Source organism: Microtus oregoni, unplaced genomic scaffold (assembly GCF_018167655.1).
Source record: "Microtus oregoni isolate MIOR12 unplaced genomic scaffold, Mior012 000044F_ref0000062, whole genome shotgun sequence".
NCBI classification, from domain to species: domain Eukaryota; kingdom Metazoa; phylum Chordata; class Mammalia; order Rodentia; family Cricetidae; genus Microtus; species Microtus oregoni.
In genome coordinates, this window is record NW_024543218.1 from 19,974,270 (window position 1) to 19,995,725 (window position 21,456).

Here is a 21,456-nt window from a genome sequence, read left to right on the forward strand (position 1 = left end):
ATATACCACTCTTGGGCATAGACCCAAAGGATGCTCAATCATACCATAAGGACACTGCTCAAGAATGTTCAGAGCAGTGTTATTCATAATAGTCAGAACATGAAAACAACCCAGATGCCCCTCAACCAAAGAATGAATAAAGAAAATGTGGTACATTTACACAATGGAGTATTAACTGAAAAACAAAACAAAACAAAAACAATGACATCATGAAATTTGAAAGCAAATGGATGGAAGTAGGAAAAGTTATCCTGAGTGAGGAAACCCAGACCCAGAAAAACAAACACTGTGTGTACTTACTCGTAAGTGGATACTAAGTGTAAAACAAAGGACAACCAGGCTACAATCCACAGACCTAGAGAAACTAGGTAACAATGAGGGTCCTAAGAGGGGCATAAGGATTGCCCTGTGAACAGGAAATACATGAGATCTCCTGGGTAAACTGGGGGTGGAGGAGTAGAGTGGAGGGAATAGGGGATGGGAACATGAGGGATCAGGATAGTTAAGTTGGGGAAGGATGGAGAATGGAGAATTTGGTCCACATGGGACCAACCTAGGCCTTCTGCATGTAGTGACAGTTGTGTAGCTTGGTTTGTTTGTGGGGCCCTTAGCATATGTCCCTGGCATATGAGCTGGCTTTTTGGAACCGATTCTCGCCCAGCTTTGATGCGGTGGTGAGAAGCTTGGTCCTGTCTCAACTTGATATGCCAAACTTTGCTGACTCCCATGGGAGGCTTTACCCTTTCTGAAGGAGTGGATAATGGGGGACGGGGATTAAAAAGGAGGTGAGGGAGAGAACGGGAAGAGAGGAGGTAGGGGAAATTAAAGTTGGTATACAAAATAAATTTTAAAAAATTAATGAAAAAAGAAAACCAACATACATACTGAAGTATAAAAACAAAAATACTCCAGAGCCAAGTTGATATAATTCTGAATTGTTTTGGTTGTTTAGAATCTCATCTCTTTCTTAAATACTGAAGGAACAAAAATCAGAACTAAGAACGCTTGAATTAACACTCACTAACTCATAGTGATTCCAACAAGCAATAAGTTGTGTGAAGAACTTCTAAATACTTATGTGTATTAACTCCTCAGTCCTTCAAAATATCCAGTGTAACAGACATAACTACTGTGCCCACTTTACAGATGACTTAATCTCCAATAACCACAGAAAACTGCTTTCAAATGCATCAAATATCAGGACAGAAGCAACCCTTTCATGATAATCGACCAATCTTAAAATAGATATCCAGAGACAGCTTGAAATGAGAAAATAAGCTTCAAGTAACCAAGTGCAAAGATACTTCCACAACCAAATACAAATACAAAGGAAAAAAGATGGCACCCTAATCAATGGCAAAAGTAAGCATGACATGACTGACCATCAGTACCTGACAAACCAGAAGAGAACAGTGTCAGAGAAACTGAATTCCTCTGCTACCTGACAGGATGAACAGAAAACAACAGGTCATCCCATATGCCTCAAATGTATGACGTTTTAAAAAATATGCAAAACTCAGGTTAAGCAAATAGGCTACTGTGTTTGGCATTAGTATAAAATACCACCTTTAGCTTTTCTAACAGACTACCAAATGCATTTTCAGAGAAAGCAAAGCTAAATGAATATTCAGAATGGTATTTTATTTCCTCCTGTCTTTGTTGCCCATATAGGCAGTCTCTAAAACATACTTATACAATAGAACCTCCTAATGCAGATTTAAATGCACACACAGAAAAAAAATGCTTGAAAAGAATTTTATGTAGGCTACTTATGACATTTTCATAAATATACCATTTACAAACTTTGAAATAAGTAACACTATGCATCTGATGGAAAGTAAGTGTCTCAACTCCTTCATGGCCTAGGCATGGAGAAAATAAGAACCCTTTGTCCTGTGTAATGCTGTCTTCAGGGTGTGAGGACTTTTACATCTGCTAGCATTGCCAGTGGTAAAGACATTCCCGCCTTCTTCCTTTCACAACTCCAAACCCAAGCAACGGGAAAAAAGTTAGGCATGATCATTTCCCAAACTTCTAGCAAAATATAAACAACTATTCTAGTCTTTGTCAAAGTTAAAGCCTTTTATACAAAAGCACTAACTGGCCAGTGAAGATCTATAATTAAAGCTTCTTGCCATATTCTAATGGCAAGCTCCTAGGCCAGTCACGACATAAATAAAAACTGGAGGAAGGTGATATAAAAATTAGCAGTAGGATACTAAATTGCTTGTTATTACATCTCCTGCTATTTTTCATTTTTACTTTAATGGTTTCCATAGTTTCTGTAACTAGAGAGAGAATCGGTAACTAAAATTACTTGCTTTTCTGAGGACTAGAGCTTGAATGCTAGCTCCTATGTAAGGAACCAGGGTGGGTGCCACACACACCTGTACACCAGTGATGAGGAGGGAAGAGATAAGAGCATCACTGGAGTTTCCTCACTGCCAGTCCAGAAGAGACATGTAAGCTCCAGGTTCCGGAGAGACCCTGCCTCAAAATAGTAAGAGACAGAGCAGGGCACTATCAGCCTCCTCAAGCCTCTGCGCGCACAGCTCGGCACTCATGTGCACCAACAGATACAACACACACACACTCCTAACAATTAAAACATGGACCTGACACTGAATGCAAGGTTTCTCATCAGGTTTAGTATGAACTAACCCACAGACATCAATCCTTTTAAGGTATATTAGCCTTAAAAAGCTTTATCCAAATTTCTGAAGTATTTTCTCAGTTTCTGGCTTGTGCTAAAATTTTCTAAATGGGACAATATTAAAGGACATAAACATGTGTTTGTGTGCGCACACAAAATGCTCACTTACCAGATGTCTGAGCTCTTTCAGATCTCGGCACACAGTGTAGAAAACGCCAAGAAGAATATTAATATAGGCAGCATAAAAATCAGCTGAGTACTCTGGAGGGTGGTCGTGGGACAGGATCTTTTGGAGGTTCCCTGTTCAGAGAATACAGACTCACTCAAATGAACAGCATGGAAACATCATCATTACGTTCCCGGATGTTATAAATATTTTTAAGAAAACAAACATTTAGGTCCAACAATAATTAGAGAAAATAAGTGATTACTAGTTAAAAATGTATAATTCTATGATAGAATAATTTGTATTTCTTTTCTTAATGGCACAAAAATGATGGCTTAATTCCCTCCCAAACATACGTGAGCTTACACTAATGAGGTAACCTGACTGGGACCTCTCCAAGGCTGACAGGTGAGAGACAGCTGCTAGAGCTCCTACTTCCTGGCCTTCAGGAAGAAGAGAAAGGTTGAGGGCCAAGTTCATACCCAGCGGACGATGGTTTAGTCAGCTGTACTGATGTAAAAGACGCTCCATCAACTCCCCAAAACTGGTCTGATTTGTCCTATAATTGCTTTTAGGGCAAGACCTACCACAGAAGGAAAAGCCAATCTAACATAGACTGAACTTTTCTGTAATAAATAATTAACAGTGGATGGATATAATCAAATGTCAAACAACATGCAATAAAGGACTGTGGTACCTGAACAGGGAAAACAGGTGAGTCCGATCATCAACCCAGTTTTCTCTCCCCTGCCCCCTCCATGGAGCCCTGGCTGTCCTGAAACTCTGGATGAACCAGGCTGGCCTTGAATACACAGAAATCTGTCTGCCTCTGCTTCCCAAGTGCTGGGATTAAAGGTGCATGCTATCCCTGCCGGGTCCAACCGGGTTCTCTAACCTGAGTGCAGTACAAAGAGTCCCAAAGGAGCTCAATAATGTTACTGAGTTGAGGAGAAGGAGGATGGGGTAGAGTTAAGATAGCTTCAGTTTACAGATGCGTTTCCAAGAAAGGCCTGCCAAGAGGTCTTGAGTTCATATTAATTTGTATATGCACAGATTAAGGCCAAATAAGAACAAATGGAAATTAGAGAGATGGACAAAAAGCTATTAATGAGAACTAAAAGTCACATGGGTTTATTAATTTATATTAATTTTTAGTCAGAATGCAGAGACCATGATGAGGCATGAGTAGAGAGTGCAAAAGGAGCTAGGTCTTTGGGGAAAAAAGCTAAAACTAGCCCTGGAGTAAAGACAGTTCTAGATCCCTTCTCCCAGATACATCAAACATAGCCTCAAAATGCGCAAATCATAATGTCTAACATTCCATTAACTAAATAAATAAGTAAAGAATAAAAAGGTAGATAAATGAAGCCAGCAGGAAAAACAATGAGAGAAGCAAAGAGTTAGAGTATTATAAACATCAACAAGATAAAGAAAAAGCAAAAAGAGCTCTATGATGAAAAATTCCAGAGGATAGCAAGATTAACTTCAGGAAAAAGGATGGTGAATTTAAAGACAGAGAAATAAAAACTGTATCAAAAAAAGTAAAGGAAAAAATAAATTTAAATAAACCCCAATGGTACACTACCAAGTGACATAAAATAAATAACACAGACCTGGAGGAAATAAAAGTTGTAAGTGGAGACAAAGCCTATGAAGAAATACTGGCTAAAAGTTTTGCTTACATCAGTGGTTTTCAACAGGTGGGTCATGACCTCTTTGGGGTTGAGCAACCCTTTCATGGGGGTTGCCGTATGACCATCAGAAAACACACATATTTACATTATGGTTCATAACAGTAGCAAAATTATAGTTATGAAGTAGCAACAAAAATAATTTTATGGTTGGGGGTCAACACAACATGAGGAACTATATTAAGGGCTCACAGAATCAGGAGGTTGAGAACTGTCTTAGATGAAACTATAAATTTATAGATCTAGAATAACAAAAACACATTAGACTATATAATAAAAGCTATTTTCTTTCTTACATTTCTATTTTATTAAAACCAAAAGAGTATTACAGGTGTCTAATAAACAGTACCTAGGGGCTTACAGGAGGAAGGAAAACACAGGACAGAGGTGGCACACACAGCTTGTGCAGTAGAAAATTGTAAGTCCCTGACTTTTTCATATTGTTATCAGAGCAGGACTTAACTATGCTGACAACTAAGTCACACCTAAGCAGAGGGAGAACAAAGCAAACACGCCCCTAAGAGACGCAGTCTTCTGCAAGTAATAAAGGCTTTCAAATCGGAGCCCTGGCTTCAACTGGGAAGGTGTCCTTGAAACCAAAGCCACATCCCTAAAAATACAGGGCAGTCAGGCTAACATGACGGGGCCCCAGTAGCTGCCAATCCCTTTGCCTTGATTCCATGCTGCACATGATTTGGTTTACCAATTAATGTTTCAATTTTGAATAGAAAATTATGAATATAGTGCTTATGCTATGCATAGAAAGGCCCTAGAACTTAATAAACAGATGTAACATGACTCCATTTATCATACACTTAACAGGTCTGTTTTCCTACAGGACAAAATCGAAAAGATTGCTATATTTAATTTTTTCCTGAAATTCCATCTATGCTGCTTTGTATCTTACAAAAAATCAGATTCTACAATTATATCATACTTTTACCTTCATGATGCAGTAAAACCAGTACAATTTCATAATTTCCTTAACTTTGAAATAGTTTTTCAATATTTGAAACTAAGATGGGAAACAGGAAAGGTCAAAAGCAACTGTTTACTAAAACCCTTTGAATAAGCCTTTCCTTCATCATTTTGTCATTTGTATGGACGAGAAGCTATTAAAAATAAGGTTTTCACCTATTTTGAGTTCCCTTAAATAAAAAACAGTTAATTAGCTAAAGCAGGAGGTGTTATTTGGTTTCCGTTCTTGTGAAAACAGGCAAAGCTGTGTTGCTCTTGGCAATGAATGTTTATAGCCCAGGAGCTGAGAGGAACAGTGTTAACAAGGCCAAGATCACAGCCCGCTACAGCACCTCCCGCTTCACAGCTCTAACCTGAGTCAGCGGTATCCTCTCTGTATAATCACAGCTCAAGTTCATTAACTACAAGGCCAGTAAACAATACAAAAGTATTGTGTTCGTTCAAAGAGATAAATTATTAGACCCTATAAAATTTAAGATTAAACATAAACCCCAAGAAAATACACAAATGAACTAGCAGTAGGCACAGAGTTACAGCAATGACAAAATTTTATAGACTCAAGATACATGGAACTTAATCCAGGTATATGATAAAGATTTCTCTACAGTTCTAACGTGTTACGAATCTCGTATACTTCTTTCTTGTGTAGATGTTATAATCACAGGATACACACAAGAATGAATTAGAGATGATGAAAGTTTACCCTAGCAAACACATGAGACCTGTTCTGCTCATTTAGTGATCATGAGTGAGGACAAACCCTTCACGGTTTCAAAATAAAATTTCTGCAATGCAGGAATACAAGCATTGTGAGACTGGCAACAAAACTAAACAACTGAAGATCCCGAAGTATCTCAGGCTAACCACGGTAGAGTTCTGAAGAAAAGACAAGGGTGATTTGCTCAAACAATTAAAACTTACCTATGCTATAATCAGGGAAATACAAGACAAATGGTTCAAAGCATCCGGTGTTTGGACGAAACTTTTCCCAAATGATCTCACTGAGAAGGATAACAGTCACATTTCTGTCAGTCTGCAAAGAAAAGGGAAGAAAAGTAACATAGTATTTAAGAATCTGAGGGCAGTAATTCCCTTTGATTTATCTTCAACTGAATTCTGCAAAGCTTAACATACACAATAAATTATTTGCATATTAATAAACCATATTTAAAAAACCTAATCAGGGAGCTCAACCACTTGCAAAGTTTCATACATAATTGCTTGGGATTTCCATAAAACTGTAGGTTAATCAACATCTCAGTTACTCACGAATGCCAGAGCAGTCACGCAAGAACCTGTTCTGTAGATACTAAGAAACACATCTGCTTGGAAAAATTAAGACAAAATCCTGTGAGAATTTTCTAAAATCTTGATAGGTATTTCCCATCATTAAAATATTTACAGCAACTCAGAAAAAAAGAAACATAAAATTGGATAAAAGATTTGTCATATTGTATAACTTCGTATTATTAAGAAATACTAAAGCTTTCTGTTCGTTTTCAAATTACTGAGAAACATTAATGGCCACTATATATTAAAAATACAAATAACTGTAACTAATAATATCCCTCTAAATCATCAATGCTAAGTAAAAGAGGTTATCTTTTGAAATATATTTAAAAATTTCCCTTAGTTTACCAAAAGCAGAAATAAAAGCTGAATGTGCCCATTATCCTTTAAGAGACTCGTCACAAATGCCTGTGCACCAGCTAGAACTCATCCTGACACCCCTTCCTTTTCCACACAGGCTTTCATTTTCCAAAATTCTTTTTGGCTAACAATGCAGATGTGGTATCTGCTCTGGTCTATAAGCATCCTTAGAATCCAGTTTCATATGTAAGTTGCACTACATTTTGGGGAAAATCTACTATTTGATTCCTAGCAAATGTGGTTCTTGTATGCTATTTTGTATTACTTAGAAAAATAATTCCTTTGATTAACAAAAACAGCTGAACTTAATGAATAAATAATTCCATAGAGAAACTGATCATCTTTATGAAGGAGCACAGACGTCCTTTTGCTCACAGGGAAGCACTGAAAGAACCAGGAATGTTATCACACAGGGGTCCTGCACTTACACTGAAAGTGCCAGGAATGTTAGCACACAGGGGTGTCTCCTCAGTGGAGGACATAAAATACCTGTAGTCCATCCAGAAAGCTGAGAGTAGATTCCGTTAAGGACATGGTGATCCCTTGCTGTCTGTGGAGGCAGACCTCCCTCAAGTTCCCCAGAATGCTTTTCCCAGACTCTTCCCCCCCAGACCATTACCCACCCTGAGAGGAGACATCACAGGTACTTCATGGCCTGCTGACCTCCATGCTACAGGTCAGAGACCACACTATAGAACCCACTGTCATGGGCCCACGTACTGTGCAAGAGTTTCTCTGTAGTTTACACTATGTGAAGATGTGTCACTGAGACTGGTTTAATAAAGAGCTGAATGGCCAACAGCTAGGCAGGACTTCTGGGGAGACAGAGGAAGAGGAGGCGCCAGGGAGAAGTTGCACATAAGGTACCGAGCAGAGGTAACCAGGCCACGTGGCAGAACATACATGAACAGAAACAGGTTAACTTGACTTATAAGAGCTGGCTGAGGACAAGCCTAAGCTAAGGCCGGGTTTTCATAATTAATAATGATAAGTCTCTGTGTCACTGTCTGGGGGCTGGTGATCCACGGATAGCCTGGCAAGAAAGCTATATCACACTTTAAAGAAGGACTGGACCTTGTTACCTGGAAACCTTTCCCCAGACTGCACTGTTTTAAACATGCTGACAATGACCTGCCTCATTAGACTCCCTGAAGTCTGATCCGGGCAGAGGAAGTCGCTCTGCCTGGGTTTCATTTTTATCTCTTCCCAAAGCGTCACTGCCTGGAGACCTGCAGGGAGCCCTCAGGAAAAGACTTGACTTCTCGTAAGTGCAGGACCAACTTTCTCCCACCGAGCTATACACCAGCCCCAAAGAAGACTTTACCTTAGAAACCCACTGATATAAAACAAATAATTCTGAGTTTATTTAGGCTTAAAAGTATGCTCTAGGGGCCGGAGAGATGGCTCAGAGGTTGAGAGCATTGCCTGCTCTTCCAAAGGTCCTGAGTTCAATTCCCAGCAATCACGTGGTGGCTCACAACCATCTGTAATGGGGTCTGGTGCCCTCTTCTGGCCTTTGGGCATACACACAGACAGAATATTGTATACATAATATATATGGTATGCTCTATCCACATTTCCTGATCATAAAGCTCACGCAAAAATCATCAGATTTACTTCTACTTGTTTAGTGTGTTCACATGCGTATGTCCACTTGAGCACCACAGCATGAGCATGGAGATCAAAGGACAGCATGTGGGGTTGGGTCTCTGTGGTCATCAGGGTTCCAGGCAGCGAATGTGGACCACCAGGCTTGGTGGCAGGTGCGCTTAACTCTGAGCCATCCTGCCAGTTCAAAAAGGCATCTTATAATTTTATAAAAAATTAAACATATATGGAGAAGTTGAAAAAAAAAACAAGATCAATGATTTGAAATCTGTAGTATTTTCAACTGTTCATCTTAAAATACTTCCAGTATACAAGGTTTTATCATAATTTAAATTTCCTTTGACTCAGACACTTAATGTAAAAAATAGGAAATGCTTTTATTAAGTTCCTCTGAAATGGAATATAATTCAAAATCAAGTATCCTCTCAGAAATGTTAAACTGATGGTTCCCTTTCCCAGTAGAGATTATAATAAAACCTCAAATTTTCTCCTAGTAGTTTCTGTAACAAAAACAAACGTGAAAGTCCTTATTATTGTCACGGTATTGTTACTAGGTATGTAGAGAAAACATGAAGGGTGAGAATAAAGTCTAGGTAGTCAGTGTGGGAAGCAATGAGTCAAGGCCTACAGAAACCACAAATAAGCGGAGACTGTGCGTTCGTCCCAGCTGCCCAGACCCAAATAATCACACAGAAACTATATTACAATACTGCTTGGCCGATGTCTCAGGCGTATTTCTAGCTAGCTCTTATATCTTAAATTAACCCATTTCTATCCATCTATGTATCACCACAAGGCTGTGGCCTACCAGGAGGCATCTTTCTCCTTTGGTAGCTACATGGCATCTCCCTGACTCCGCCTACTCTCCCTATGTATCTCTATTCAGATTTCCCACCTGGCTTTACTCTGCTAAGCCATTGGCTGAAACAACTTTATTCATCAATCAATAAAAGTTACACATGTACAGAAGGGCATTCCACATCACACAAACACCTACAAAAACAAAACAGATGAACAAAAACCAAAATGAGGACTGAAAACAGGCAGGCACCTTGTAACAGCAATAATCACTAAGAGTGAGCCTCGGATCCCAAAGCCGACTCACTGATTGCTCTCTCTAGCTCTCCACCCAACTCTTCCTAAACGGGGACCACAGAACCTCGGACCCCAAGGCCGACTCACTGCCTGCTCTCTCTAGCTCTCTACCCAACTCTTCCTAAACGGGGACCACAGAACCTCGGACCCCAAGGCCGACTCACTGCTTGCTCTCTCAAGCTCTCCACCCAACTCTGCCCACCTGCGGGACACAGCATTTCAGTGGCACTGGGAAGTCTCTTAAACCTGCAGCACTCTAACTGCTTAGATCAGAACTACCCCAGTCAGCTCATGTATGTGAACAGCTGGTTGGTCCCCGGCTGTTTTACAGTTGGGAGGGTTATGGAAGATTCTGCCTTGGTTCTCAGAACAATGCTACTAAACACTTTAGTACAAATGAACATATAGCTAGAAAGTATAATCTATTTATGTTCAAACCACTGATAAAATAATAAAACCAAAATAAGCGTACAATCAGCCACAAAATCAATGAGGTCTAAATTACTCTTGATTGAAGAGGACAATGGTACTGTTCTGCTCAGACAGCTCTTTGTCTTGGTGAGTAAAACCCTAGCGGGATATGCATAACTATCCCGAACCCAGCATTCCTGGGTGGATACTAGTGAGAACTGAATTCTCTCATCAATTTTCTTTCTTCAAATTATTCAAATCTCTGTGCTTTTCCCCTGTAACCACTGATAATGTGCATATTCAATATTTCCTACTATCATGACAACTGCAGTTGACTGAAGACAGTTCAGTGAGACCATACTAGCTGAGTGAAGAGCTGCATGCTGACAAGGAGTGGCTAGCAGATAGCAAACCAAACAATCAGAATAACTACACCATGACTTCTGTAGATCAAAATGAGGAACGTGTAGATTTCGATGTCTAGCCCCCTCTCATTAATGACTAAAGACTTGAAATTCTTTAATAGATGGCAACTTACTTTATAATTGAAAGCTAAAATAATTTATTAAGTCTACCAAATCATAAATTAATACCACTATGTGAAAAGACTGAACTTTAATCATAACAACATATTGGGGAGGGAACATATGATCTACCGAGGGAAACCCACTCTGTATATTACTTACCAATTCTTGCAACCTAAGAAAGCCAGGCAAAAGATTTGCTTCCATGTCTCTTAGATATTCAGCTTTATCCAGAACCTTAAAGAGAAGTCTACATGAAAATCAAATTCATTATGTATTTTATAAAGAATAATATACTATAAGATTTTTAAACTTTCCATGTTACAAAGAAAAAAAAATGTAGCGTTTTAAAGTAAGCTTAAATTTACTTTCAAAAGGCTATTTACACATTAAAAACATATTTCAGAGAGATTAAGCTAAAAACAGATTGCTAATAAAATTTTTTAATCCAAATATCCAAAGAGAAAACACGTCATTGCTATGTTTCTAATTGTACTCCCACAAAACAGCGTGTGAGGTACTCTGACTCTATCTCCCCACTTATAAAAATTACAAGTCTTTATTACCCAAGAAAGACAGAAGTATATTCTAAAATTGATCACACAGAACTTTTCTTGATTGAACTTTACAGCTACGCATGCAATGTTTAAACTGCTAGATAACTCTAAGATTAAGTTTTGTTCAAAGTTATAATGCTTTTGCCATAATGTATCCTAAAACATACAGACACTAGATATATACAGTGGACATTTATGAATAACATCATATAAAATAGAACAGCAAAGCCGGGCGGTGGTGGCGCATGCCTTTAATCCCAGCACTCGGGAGGCAGAGGCAGGCCAATCTCTGTGAGTTCGAGGCCAGCCTGGTCTACAAGAGCTAGTTCCAGGACAGGAACCAAAAGCTACGGAGAAACCCTGTCTCGAAAATCCAAAAATAAATAAATAAATAAAATAAAATAAAATAGAACAGCAGAATGGTGATGAGTTTGGTCATGTTAGTAACTATTAAAACTGACCAATGAAGTCATATGAGTACTCCTTAAAAAAAATATAACCAGTCACATTATCATACATTTTAAAATTTGGCAATATTTCCTAATATCATCAAATAGCCAATACTCAAATTTTTCTACACTTGTCCCCCCCAAAAATGCCTCATTAGTAGCATGGATGGGTCAAGATTCATGAATGCATGCGTTCATACAGTACAAAAGGAAAAATACTCGATTTCCCCCAATTACCAATTTCTTATTCTGAGTTTTTGCCCACTTTCTTTTTTGTAATATTACTACAGACCTAATGGCTTAAAATAGATCTAAAATTTATTTCTCACAGTTCTTGGAAGCCAAAAACTTAAAGACAGTTTCACCAAGCCAAATGAAGGTATTAGCAGCACTATGGTAACTCCAGTGGCTCCTGGAGAAAACCCAGCTCCTGCCTTTTCCATCTTCTGGTAGCCTCGATCGCTGTGGTACTGGAATAATGCGGTTTGTTACCCACATCATTGCAGTCCTAAAGGCAAATATCCTCAACCTTCTGATTTCCTGCAGCTTTTACAGTCTGGTCTTGTCCACCTGTGTAGCACACTAAGATATCTCTATCTACTGACATTTAGGATTAGAGTCTGTTTCCTCCCAGATAATCTGGGTGGATCTCTCCACCTTAAGAGTCTTTTTCCAAATGAAGTAGGATTTCCAGGACTCAGGGTCAGGACTTGGTGTCTTCTTGGGGCTATTACTTGAGTACTGCAGTGCAGTGCATAGTAAATTACATCTCCAGGTAATCAATAAATTGGAGCTTTGTGATATTTTTGTTTGTTTGTTTGTTTTTCGAGACAGGGTTTTTCTGTAGCTTTGGTGCCTGTCCTGGAACTAGCTCTTGTAGACCAGGCCGGCCTCGAACTCCCAGAGATCCGCCTGCCTCTGCCTCCCGAGTGCTGGGATTAAAGGCGTGCGCCACCACTGCCCGGCTGTGATATTTTTAAACTATTTATCTAATATGTTCCTAACTTCATGTCTTTTTTCTTCTTGTCTTGTTAACTGACCCACTGAGTGCAGTTAGGGCTGCCTGTGTGTATGAGAGTGAAGGCATCCATCGGAGCACGGGCAATCTCACAAGGGCCACACCCTGCAGAAAACCAACTCTTCCTTCCTTAGTGGTCACCAACTGCCAGCAGCTCGCAAGGAGGGATAGCGACCTCATGAGCTCCTCCTCAAACAAGAAATACTGGCTGGCTTGATCTTTGCAGACAGCCACAGCTGATCCTAGTTCATGCCTTCATAACCTGGTTTGCCCAATCTCTGTCCTCTCTTCCCTTGTTCTCTGAGGCTTGCCTGGAGGTATACTGATACAGATGTTGTATTTAGGGCTGAGATTCCCTAGTCACTTATTCTCTGTACTTCTGACCAACTCTAAGTGCCTGTATTCATAGTTATCTACTGGGGAAAAAAGAAGCTTCTCTAGTGAGCTCTTAGCTGTGCTAATCTATGGGTAGGAAGACAAGCATTTATTTAGAAGGCAGTTTGATACTATGTCCATTCAGCAAAGGAACAATACCAGGTTCTCCCTTTGGGCCTTTGACTTCTCAGGCCACAGGTTCTGACCAAGCTTACAGAAGTTTCCTCCTAAGGAATAGGCCTTAAGTCTAACCAGAAAGTGACTGGATCCCCCCCAAGACATTACTATTGCACCAATGGCCATATCCTGCCAGGCTACTTGTTACTGGAGCTCAGAGGGTTCACAGCGAGGTAAGATGGTTGATGACTTTTCTCCCCCAGCACCCTGCGAGCACATGACACTGGGAGAGCCAGGCAGAGGGGAAGCTTCCAGGTCAGTACCAGCTTGACTTAACTCATCCTTAAAGAGGGGAAGCTTCCAGGTCAATACCAGCTTGATTTAACTCATCCTTAAAGAGGGGAAGCTCCCAGGTCAGTACCAGCTTGACTTAACTCATCCTTAAGTAGTCAAATTGTCTTATATCTGGGCAGTATGAGCCTCTTCAAATTGGCTCCCATGCTCTCCATAACAAACCCAGTAGTCAGTGAGAGTCTCCTAACTTTAAAATGTGACAAGATGTTCTGTGTTATCTAGTGCATTACCTGTGGGAACTAAAGTTCTCTTCCCCCGCAAAAAAGAACCCATTTTAAACCATAAACATTCATACTTTAATAATAAATCTTCTTGCAAATTATATAATCATTTAAATAAGGAATAAAATTAAGAAGCAGAATAGTTTCCCTGAATAATCTAGATATTTTATCTTGCAACAACGTATGAGAATAATTATATTTAAATATTCAATTCTTAGTTCTGGCAAACTAAAGGTAAAATTTACTACAATAAGGATATAACGTAGTCTTTCGATGATACATTCTCATTAGGAAATTTCTCAACAATCTCCGTTTAAATAACTCTCTAAGCTAGAACACTAACTCAAAAGAATTGGTCCACTTTAGTGAAAAAATACAAAGCAGAAATAGCAAATTAAGAGTCTATTCTTTTAATCTGATAATGATTAACTGTTATAACTCATGACTTCATTATTCTAATTTATGATCCTTCTTCAAAAGCTATTATCAGATAACTATAATTCAAATGAAAACTGAGAAGTAAATATTATTCTTAATGATTTATAGTAAGGTATTCTAGTAGATTCTCAATTTGTAAGCCACAATAAGCAGAAAAATTTTAATAAACAGAAAAATTCTTAACCAACTTTCTACATTATTTTCTAAGTAGTAAAGGTTACAGATTTTTAGTTACAGACCAGTCTAAACTTGTTCTTCACCAAATATCTGTATACTTTTCTACCCTAATGTTTAGCCAATAACAAATGCTTCTTGGGTACTTACCTCAGAGTATGGCCTAGCGCGCTCTCTCTCTCTCTCTCCCTCTCTCTCTCTCTCTCTCTTTCTCTCTCTCCCTCTCTCTCTCCTAATCTCACTAAGCCTACAAATTCTGTGTTTGCCAAAGGCAGCCACGTATTCTCGAACCAATCCTTCTCGTCTTCCATAAGTTACATCGTGGAACCACCCTTCCCTGAGACAACTTCTATACACTATATTTAGATATTTCAACTTCTACAGAGATGGCCCTCTGTGGATATAAATTTCTGTTAAGCAAAGGCCCCTTTTGGCAGTCGTTATAACACGTTTGTATCACTAAAGCACCTTCCACGGAGCACTATACAAAATAAGACTCAAAATAAATATATGGAAGTGGATCTACGGCACAATCAGTTTTCAAATGAAAGATGATATAATCACGTTAAATTACTTACAATATATACAGTCTGATCCTTGAGATTTTCAGTACTGGTCACTTGCTTAAACAATCGAACAAAGTCATTAAATGTTTCACAGGTGATTTCTGTAGAACAATCTGCCTCAGAAGAATTGAGACGACTCAACTTGTTTAGAATTTGTTCCAAAAGTAGCTTCAAAGTAAAGCACTCAACACAGTTCACAAAGGCATGCGGGAGCTGAAAACCAAAACCGAAACAGAGTAAACAAAAGCATATAGTTTCTGCTGATCGTCCCTGGTCACCCCCGTCCATCTGCACCCTGGGCTCTCCACCACCCTGGGCCCCAGGATCCTCCTGGCCAGTATAAATGACATCATCACGCTGGGGCTGGAAAAGCCAACAGGAAGAGGCAGCTAGGGACTGAAGCAGAGCTGCTGAGGAAAGAAGTTCAGCATGTCTTCTCTCCACACTGCACGCTGGCAGTGTCTGCATTCTGCTACCAAAGGCCCGAGCTACGGCTACTGCGCTTCCTAGGTTCTGGCAACAGTGCTCTCTAAGGTTCCTCGAGGTCTCGGGGTGATAAAGGCCATGATGAATAACTGTCCCTTAAAACATCCTTACACTCACTTCTCTGATTTGAGTTTCTCATCTGTCTTCCTCTAAGACGCAAAGTAAACTTGTATTTCCCTCTTTAAGTATGAGTATAAAGAAACCAATTACTTTTGAAAGTTAAAATTCCTAGTGGGAACTTTCCTTCCTGAAGAACTTCCTTCCTAGCAGGTTACATTTATTGACTAGAGAGGTACCATCAATATTTCCTTAGGTAGAGCACTCATAATATCTTGCTTACTTTCGTGCTATTCTTGACTCAAATAACAGCATTTTTTTCTAAGCACATGTTTTGGTATCTATAACAGAAGCAGTAATAGTCATGTCTAACATTGATTAAGTTATTGCAAAAGTAACAAATGGTAAAATCATAATTCATTCCTTTAACATAAAACTTCCTTACATGCTTTTATTCAACATGTATTCTCTGGATACGTCATACACAAGCTTTCAAAAACAAATTGGTGACCAAACATCTTGTATGTTCAGATTCTAAAGTCAGATATGAAACGCAACATCTTTGTGTTTAAAATGTCAGTTGATCTTTGGGATCAAAGAGTAGTATCTACAACTTAAAATGTGCCAAGCACTGTGCTTGTGGGAATGATACATGTGTGTGTGTATCTATATGTATGTACGTTTTTTAAAAAAAATCACATCCAGGAAACACAATACAAAAAAGAAATTACAGCTGAGAAGACTGAATATCGTGATGAGTCACAAAACAGGGGCATATTTTAACAGCACTGGAAGTCAGGAAGCACTTCCCAGAGAAGTAGAAAAAAACACAGCTAAATAAATAATCATTTGTCAATCAACAGGATATTAAAAGGAGAGCAAGAGAGTAGAGGACGGTCATTCCAAGACATGGGAGCAAGGCAGGCCAAAGCTGAAACAGAGCAAAAACTCAGCATTTCAGGAGGCCATCTCAAACACGCATCCTCGGAGCTGAGGTGAGACCAAAGCCTGTGGCCTGCACATCTGTTTCTCTGCTTTCAGTTGCTCAAGATCACAGCCATGCCCATTCCAATAGATACCGCTTACTGTCAGCTTAGGATATGAAAGTTGTGTGATAATATTCATAAACAGCATCTAAGCGTTACTAGCTGCTTATGATACTATACAGGAATGCATTCTTCATGGGTTAACATTTACTTATCCCAAAGGTTGTCTACTTGCCCCAGTTTGCAGCCAGGGAAGCCACTGTGCAGAAACCCTAGGAACAACAAAGGGAAGTGGAACTGGGAGGGGCCATGAGTAAACACAGAAGAAGGCCTGTCTCTACAAGGGAATGTGCTTATCCAACTGTTTAAGGATAAGAAGGAGTTTTTGTTTTTAAATCCAGTATCAATGGTGAAGGTCATTCAGACAGGAAATAGGAAAAGGGCAGGTTGAGGGTATGTGCGGCTTTACACATGCAAAAATCAGAAAGATGAGAATCAATACTACGAGTAAAGAGTGAAAAGGAGACATCTTATGTTAAAAAGTAAATTTTACTTTTGTTGTATGATAGGGCATGTCTTGGGTATATTCCCAAGAGTGGTATTGCTGGGTCCAGGGGTAGGTTGATCCCGAATTTCCTGAGAAACCACCACACTGCTTTCCAAAGTGGTTGCACAAGTTTGCATTCCCACCAGCAATGGATGAGTGTACCCCTTTCTCCACAACCTCTCCAGCAAAGACTATCATTGGTGTTTTTGATTTTAGCCATTCTGACAGGTGTTAGATGGTATCTTGATTTGCATTTCCCTGATCGCTAAGGAAGTTGAGCATGACCTTAAGTGTCTTTTGGCCATTTGAACTTCTTCTGTTGAGAATTGTTTTTGATCCTACTGCACATACTGGCTTTGTGGGAGCCTAGGCAGTTTGGATGCTCACCTTACTAGACCTGGAAGGAGGTGGGGGGTCCTTGGACTTCCCACAGGGCAGGGAACCCTGATTGCTCTTTGGGCTGACGAGGGAGGAGGACTTGATTGGGGGAGGGGGAGTGAAATGGTAGGTGGTGGCAGGGAAGAGACAGAAATCTTTAATAAATAAATAAAGTAAATTTTAATGTTTTTAAAAGCTATTACTTGTTTATCCAACTACTAACTACTAGGCACCAAAGAGAGAAAAATTCATCTCAACTTAGAAGTTTTTACTGTCAGGATGTATGTTAGTAACTAATAGCTTTTGAGGCTTATACTCATCCAAAGTATCCCAACAAGATTTGGGTAGAGATGCTTTCTATAGCTGATGATACTCTAGAGAAGGAAAATCAGAGTAAGTCATCTGATCCATCCCCTCTCCAGCAGCGCAGGAATGAAGGTCCATCAACATCAGGCTCCGGGGGCAGCCTTACCTCTAACGCCTTCAGTAAAGTTTGTGTCACATAGGTCTTCCCGCTGGCAGTATGTCCGTAAATAAAGATGGATGGAAAGCTGAAATGATGTCTCTAGGAAAGAAAGGCCCAGTTTATGTCTGCGTGAACCCAGAAATGAGCATTTACCCACGGGTAAGAAAGGTCTATTATTGGTACAGTATAATACTAAACCCAAGTTATTTCAATGATGCATACAGGTAAAGTCTTAGTATTCTCAACTTTCTAAGAGATTTAAGAGATTTTTTTTTTCACGGGCAATTTCACCTATACTATATTTTAAATATTTTTCAAAGAATCTAATGTCCTTATAGGCTACAATTTCACTATACATTTTATTGTTTAAAACTAAAACAATGAAACACGAGACATTTTTGAAGTCTTATTCCTAGGAAATCTTAAATACTTCTGATTACGCATAATCATTTATCTTGGCATAAGTGTATGTATTTCCTCAAATCAAACATTGATGAAATCTAGATAGCAATATCAGATACAGGGGTATAGTTCAGTGGTATATCACTTGCTTAGAGTGTGCAAGGTCCTAGATTTGATCCCTAGCACCACGAAAAAGTTAAAATGCATATGCAGAGATGGCTTTGTCAGAAGCAAACTGTCAAAGGTTCTACTGGTCTATCCAATAATATCAATATTTATGAGATAGCCATTAATTGCCGATACCTATAAGATACTGAACAGTGCAGACATCAGTTAAAGACAGGTGAGACTCTGGAGGGTTAAGATTTAATGGGGAGACCTAAATTATAGAAATTATTTCAGCTACCATCTCATAAGCAGAAAGGAAGCTGATGGTCACCTTCGACAGTTTTTTTTTTTTAAGCTAGAAATCTGCTTTATGTTTCTACACTTATTTATATCTGCTACTTGGTGCCTAATACAATATTCCCTGCCCTACTGGGTTTCTATCGCTGTCATAGCACGACTATAAGCACTTGGGGAGGAAAGGGTTTGTTTCAGCTTCAGTCATAGTTCATCATGAAGAGAAGTCAGGGCAGAAACTCAAGGCAGGGACCCGGGATGAGGCCGTGGAGGAAGGCTGCTTATTGGATTGCTCCCCGTAGCTTGCTCAGTTTCATTTCTTTACGGCTCAGACCACCTTCCCCAGTGGGCTGGGCCCTCCCACATCAATCACTAATCAAGAAAATGTCGCCTACTGCCGGGCGGTGGTGGCGCACGCCTTTAATCCCAGCACTCGGGAGGCAGAGGCAGGCGGATCTCTGTGAGTTCGAGGCCAGCCTGGTCTACAAGAGCTAGTGCCAGGACAGGCTCCAAAGCTACAGAGAAACCCTGTCTCGAAAAACTGAAAAAAAAAAAAAAAGAAAGAAAATGTCGCCTACAGATAATCTGTTGCAGGCATTTTCTCAATTGTTGAGGTTCTCTCTTCCCAGATGACAACAGTAACCAGCACATTCCCCCTTAATAACAATGTTTATATTGTTACCTAGAGTTAAAAAGAACCCTTACACTGTTACTGTTACTTTTCACCTTCACAAACCTCCCCAACATTTGTAACAAGCCAGAATCTGGCACAGTGCCTTCCACTTCATCCACAATGAAGGTGCTCAGAAAATATACACTTGCTAAACAAACGATCATCACCTAAGAATCATGGGCTAGTTTTTGTTGTTGTTATTTTGGGATTGTTATTGTTGTTTAGTATTTATTTGCTACAGTGACTCTTTGTATTTTCCACATGCAAACTTCCTTGAAGAAAAACACTGCTTTTGTTCAACATAATTTGCTAAAAGTACTCCTCTTTCTGAGTACTTTTGGTTAGAGTAATCTGGGTGTATCAAGTCTAGTGAAGGAATGTATAGGGCACAGCCAAGTATGTATTTCAATAATATGGGTAACTCTAACTGAATGCACAACTAGAAAGGTCGATGCAGCTGATCTCTAGCTTAATTGATGTGACCCTTTTAGATGGTGGTACTTTTATAGGTCACTTTAGCCTCCATCCAACACTCAGCTGGATGAAAGTACATTTTAAAAAACAAACTAAATAGATATTTGCATTAACTCACATTCCAGATAAGATCTGTAGTGGCATTCCAACTGTATTTTAATAAAGCCTGCCTGGGGATTGCGAAAATAAAACAGCCACACTGGTCAGCCTTACAGCTAGGCAGTAGTAACACACACCTTTAATCCCAGTAGCCACACTAGTTACCACAGAAAACGGGCGGTGCGTGCCTTCAATCCCAGAGGTGCACACCTTTAATACCAGCCCTAGAGAGGATTATAAGACAGAAGGAGACAGCTCTCACACACAGTCTCATTCTGAGATTCCTGGAGGCAGGATCGCCATTTCGGACTGAGGTAGAGTTAAGAGCCAGTGGCTGACTGCTTTGCTTTTTGGATCTTCAGGTTGAACCCCATTTTCTCTCTCTGATTTTTTTTTTTATTAATCGTGCTTCAAAGATCCAAGTGAAATTAATTCCGACTAATGAGAACAATGCAAAAGGCACGTGAGAAATGAACGGTATCCCTGTCTATGAAAAGCAATCTCTAACTGTGTTCCTTGCAGAGGAGTTCTCCCATCTAAAGCATCTCATCTGCTAGTCAGGGAGAGAGAAATTCAGATGAGACCGCTCCTGGATTTTATAATTCTGAAAAAACTGCAGGACTTTAAAGGCTAAAATACAGCATTATCCTAAGTGGTCTTGAAGCCAACCACCTCTCTGTATTTGACTTAATCTATACCTCACTGCAAGGGGTGAATTTGCACTTTATAAACACTCTGCAAACAGACTTCTTCCATAAAGCTTGTGCAGTAGCAACCTGCAAAAGCTATCTGGGGCTCACATAATCGGCAAAGCACGGCCCCATTGAAAGGACCTCTTAGGCAAGGTCCCGGGGAGCAGCCAGCCCTTCCCCTGCGGTCTCTGAAACGGACTGAGAAGTTTCTCTGGGTAAGAGATGATGGTCTGCCGCCTCGCCATCCACACACTACCCCGCAACAGACCCAGGACGCGCTGGACTCTGGAATTGGGGAAACGGTCTGACCACAATACCTCTCCAAACAGGGACTGCAAGGTGGACACCTGAGCCTCTCGACAGAGCACCAGGCTCTCCAAGTGGGACATTCTGGCGGGCACCACCCGAAACCGCAGGGTGGGTAGCCGCCAGTCAGCATGCACCGGAGTCTATTCCGGCCGATTTCACGATGCTCAACCAGCAGCTTTCCTCCCGGAAGCGCGGAGGCTGGGATGCAGGCGGCGCCGGCGCGATGCAGTGACGTCACGAGCCCGCGCAGCGAGGCCACCGCTCTAGCCTCCCGCGCGGCCGTTATCGGTGGTCGGCGCCCTGCGGGTGCTCAGCTGTGCAGCTTTTTGCTCATCACCCTAATCCTCAGAGGACGGGGTTAACGGCGGGGGCCTCTCACGACACTCTTCTGGTGGCTTCGGCAAAAAGTACCCTGAGGCTTACCACTGGTGGAAACTGAA

At 40.2% G+C, this 21,456-nt stretch overlaps 1 protein-coding gene across 1 annotated transcript in view; it reads right to left on the reverse strand.

Moving 5' to 3' along the window:
* Window positions 1-21,219, reverse strand: part of LOC121434749 (origin recognition complex subunit 5-like) — a 58,379-nt gene extending 37,160 nt beyond the window's left edge. Inside the window, exons 1-6 of the mRNA XM_041633703.1 lie at window positions 21,025-21,219; window positions 17,972-18,064; window positions 15,058-15,258; window positions 10,939-11,013; window positions 6,410-6,521; window positions 2,823-2,953 (exon numbers count right to left, since the gene is read on the reverse strand). Of these exons, the coding sequence (XP_041489637.1) occupies window positions 2,823-2,953; window positions 6,410-6,521; window positions 10,939-11,013; window positions 15,058-15,258; window positions 17,972-18,064; window positions 21,025-21,096 (684 nt within the window). The 5' untranslated portion in view covers window positions 21,097-21,219. The remainder of the gene's footprint in view (window positions 1-2,822; window positions 2,954-6,409; window positions 6,522-10,938; window positions 11,014-15,057; window positions 15,259-17,971; window positions 18,065-21,024) is intronic.
* Between the last annotated feature and the right edge of the window lie 237 nt (window positions 21,220-21,456).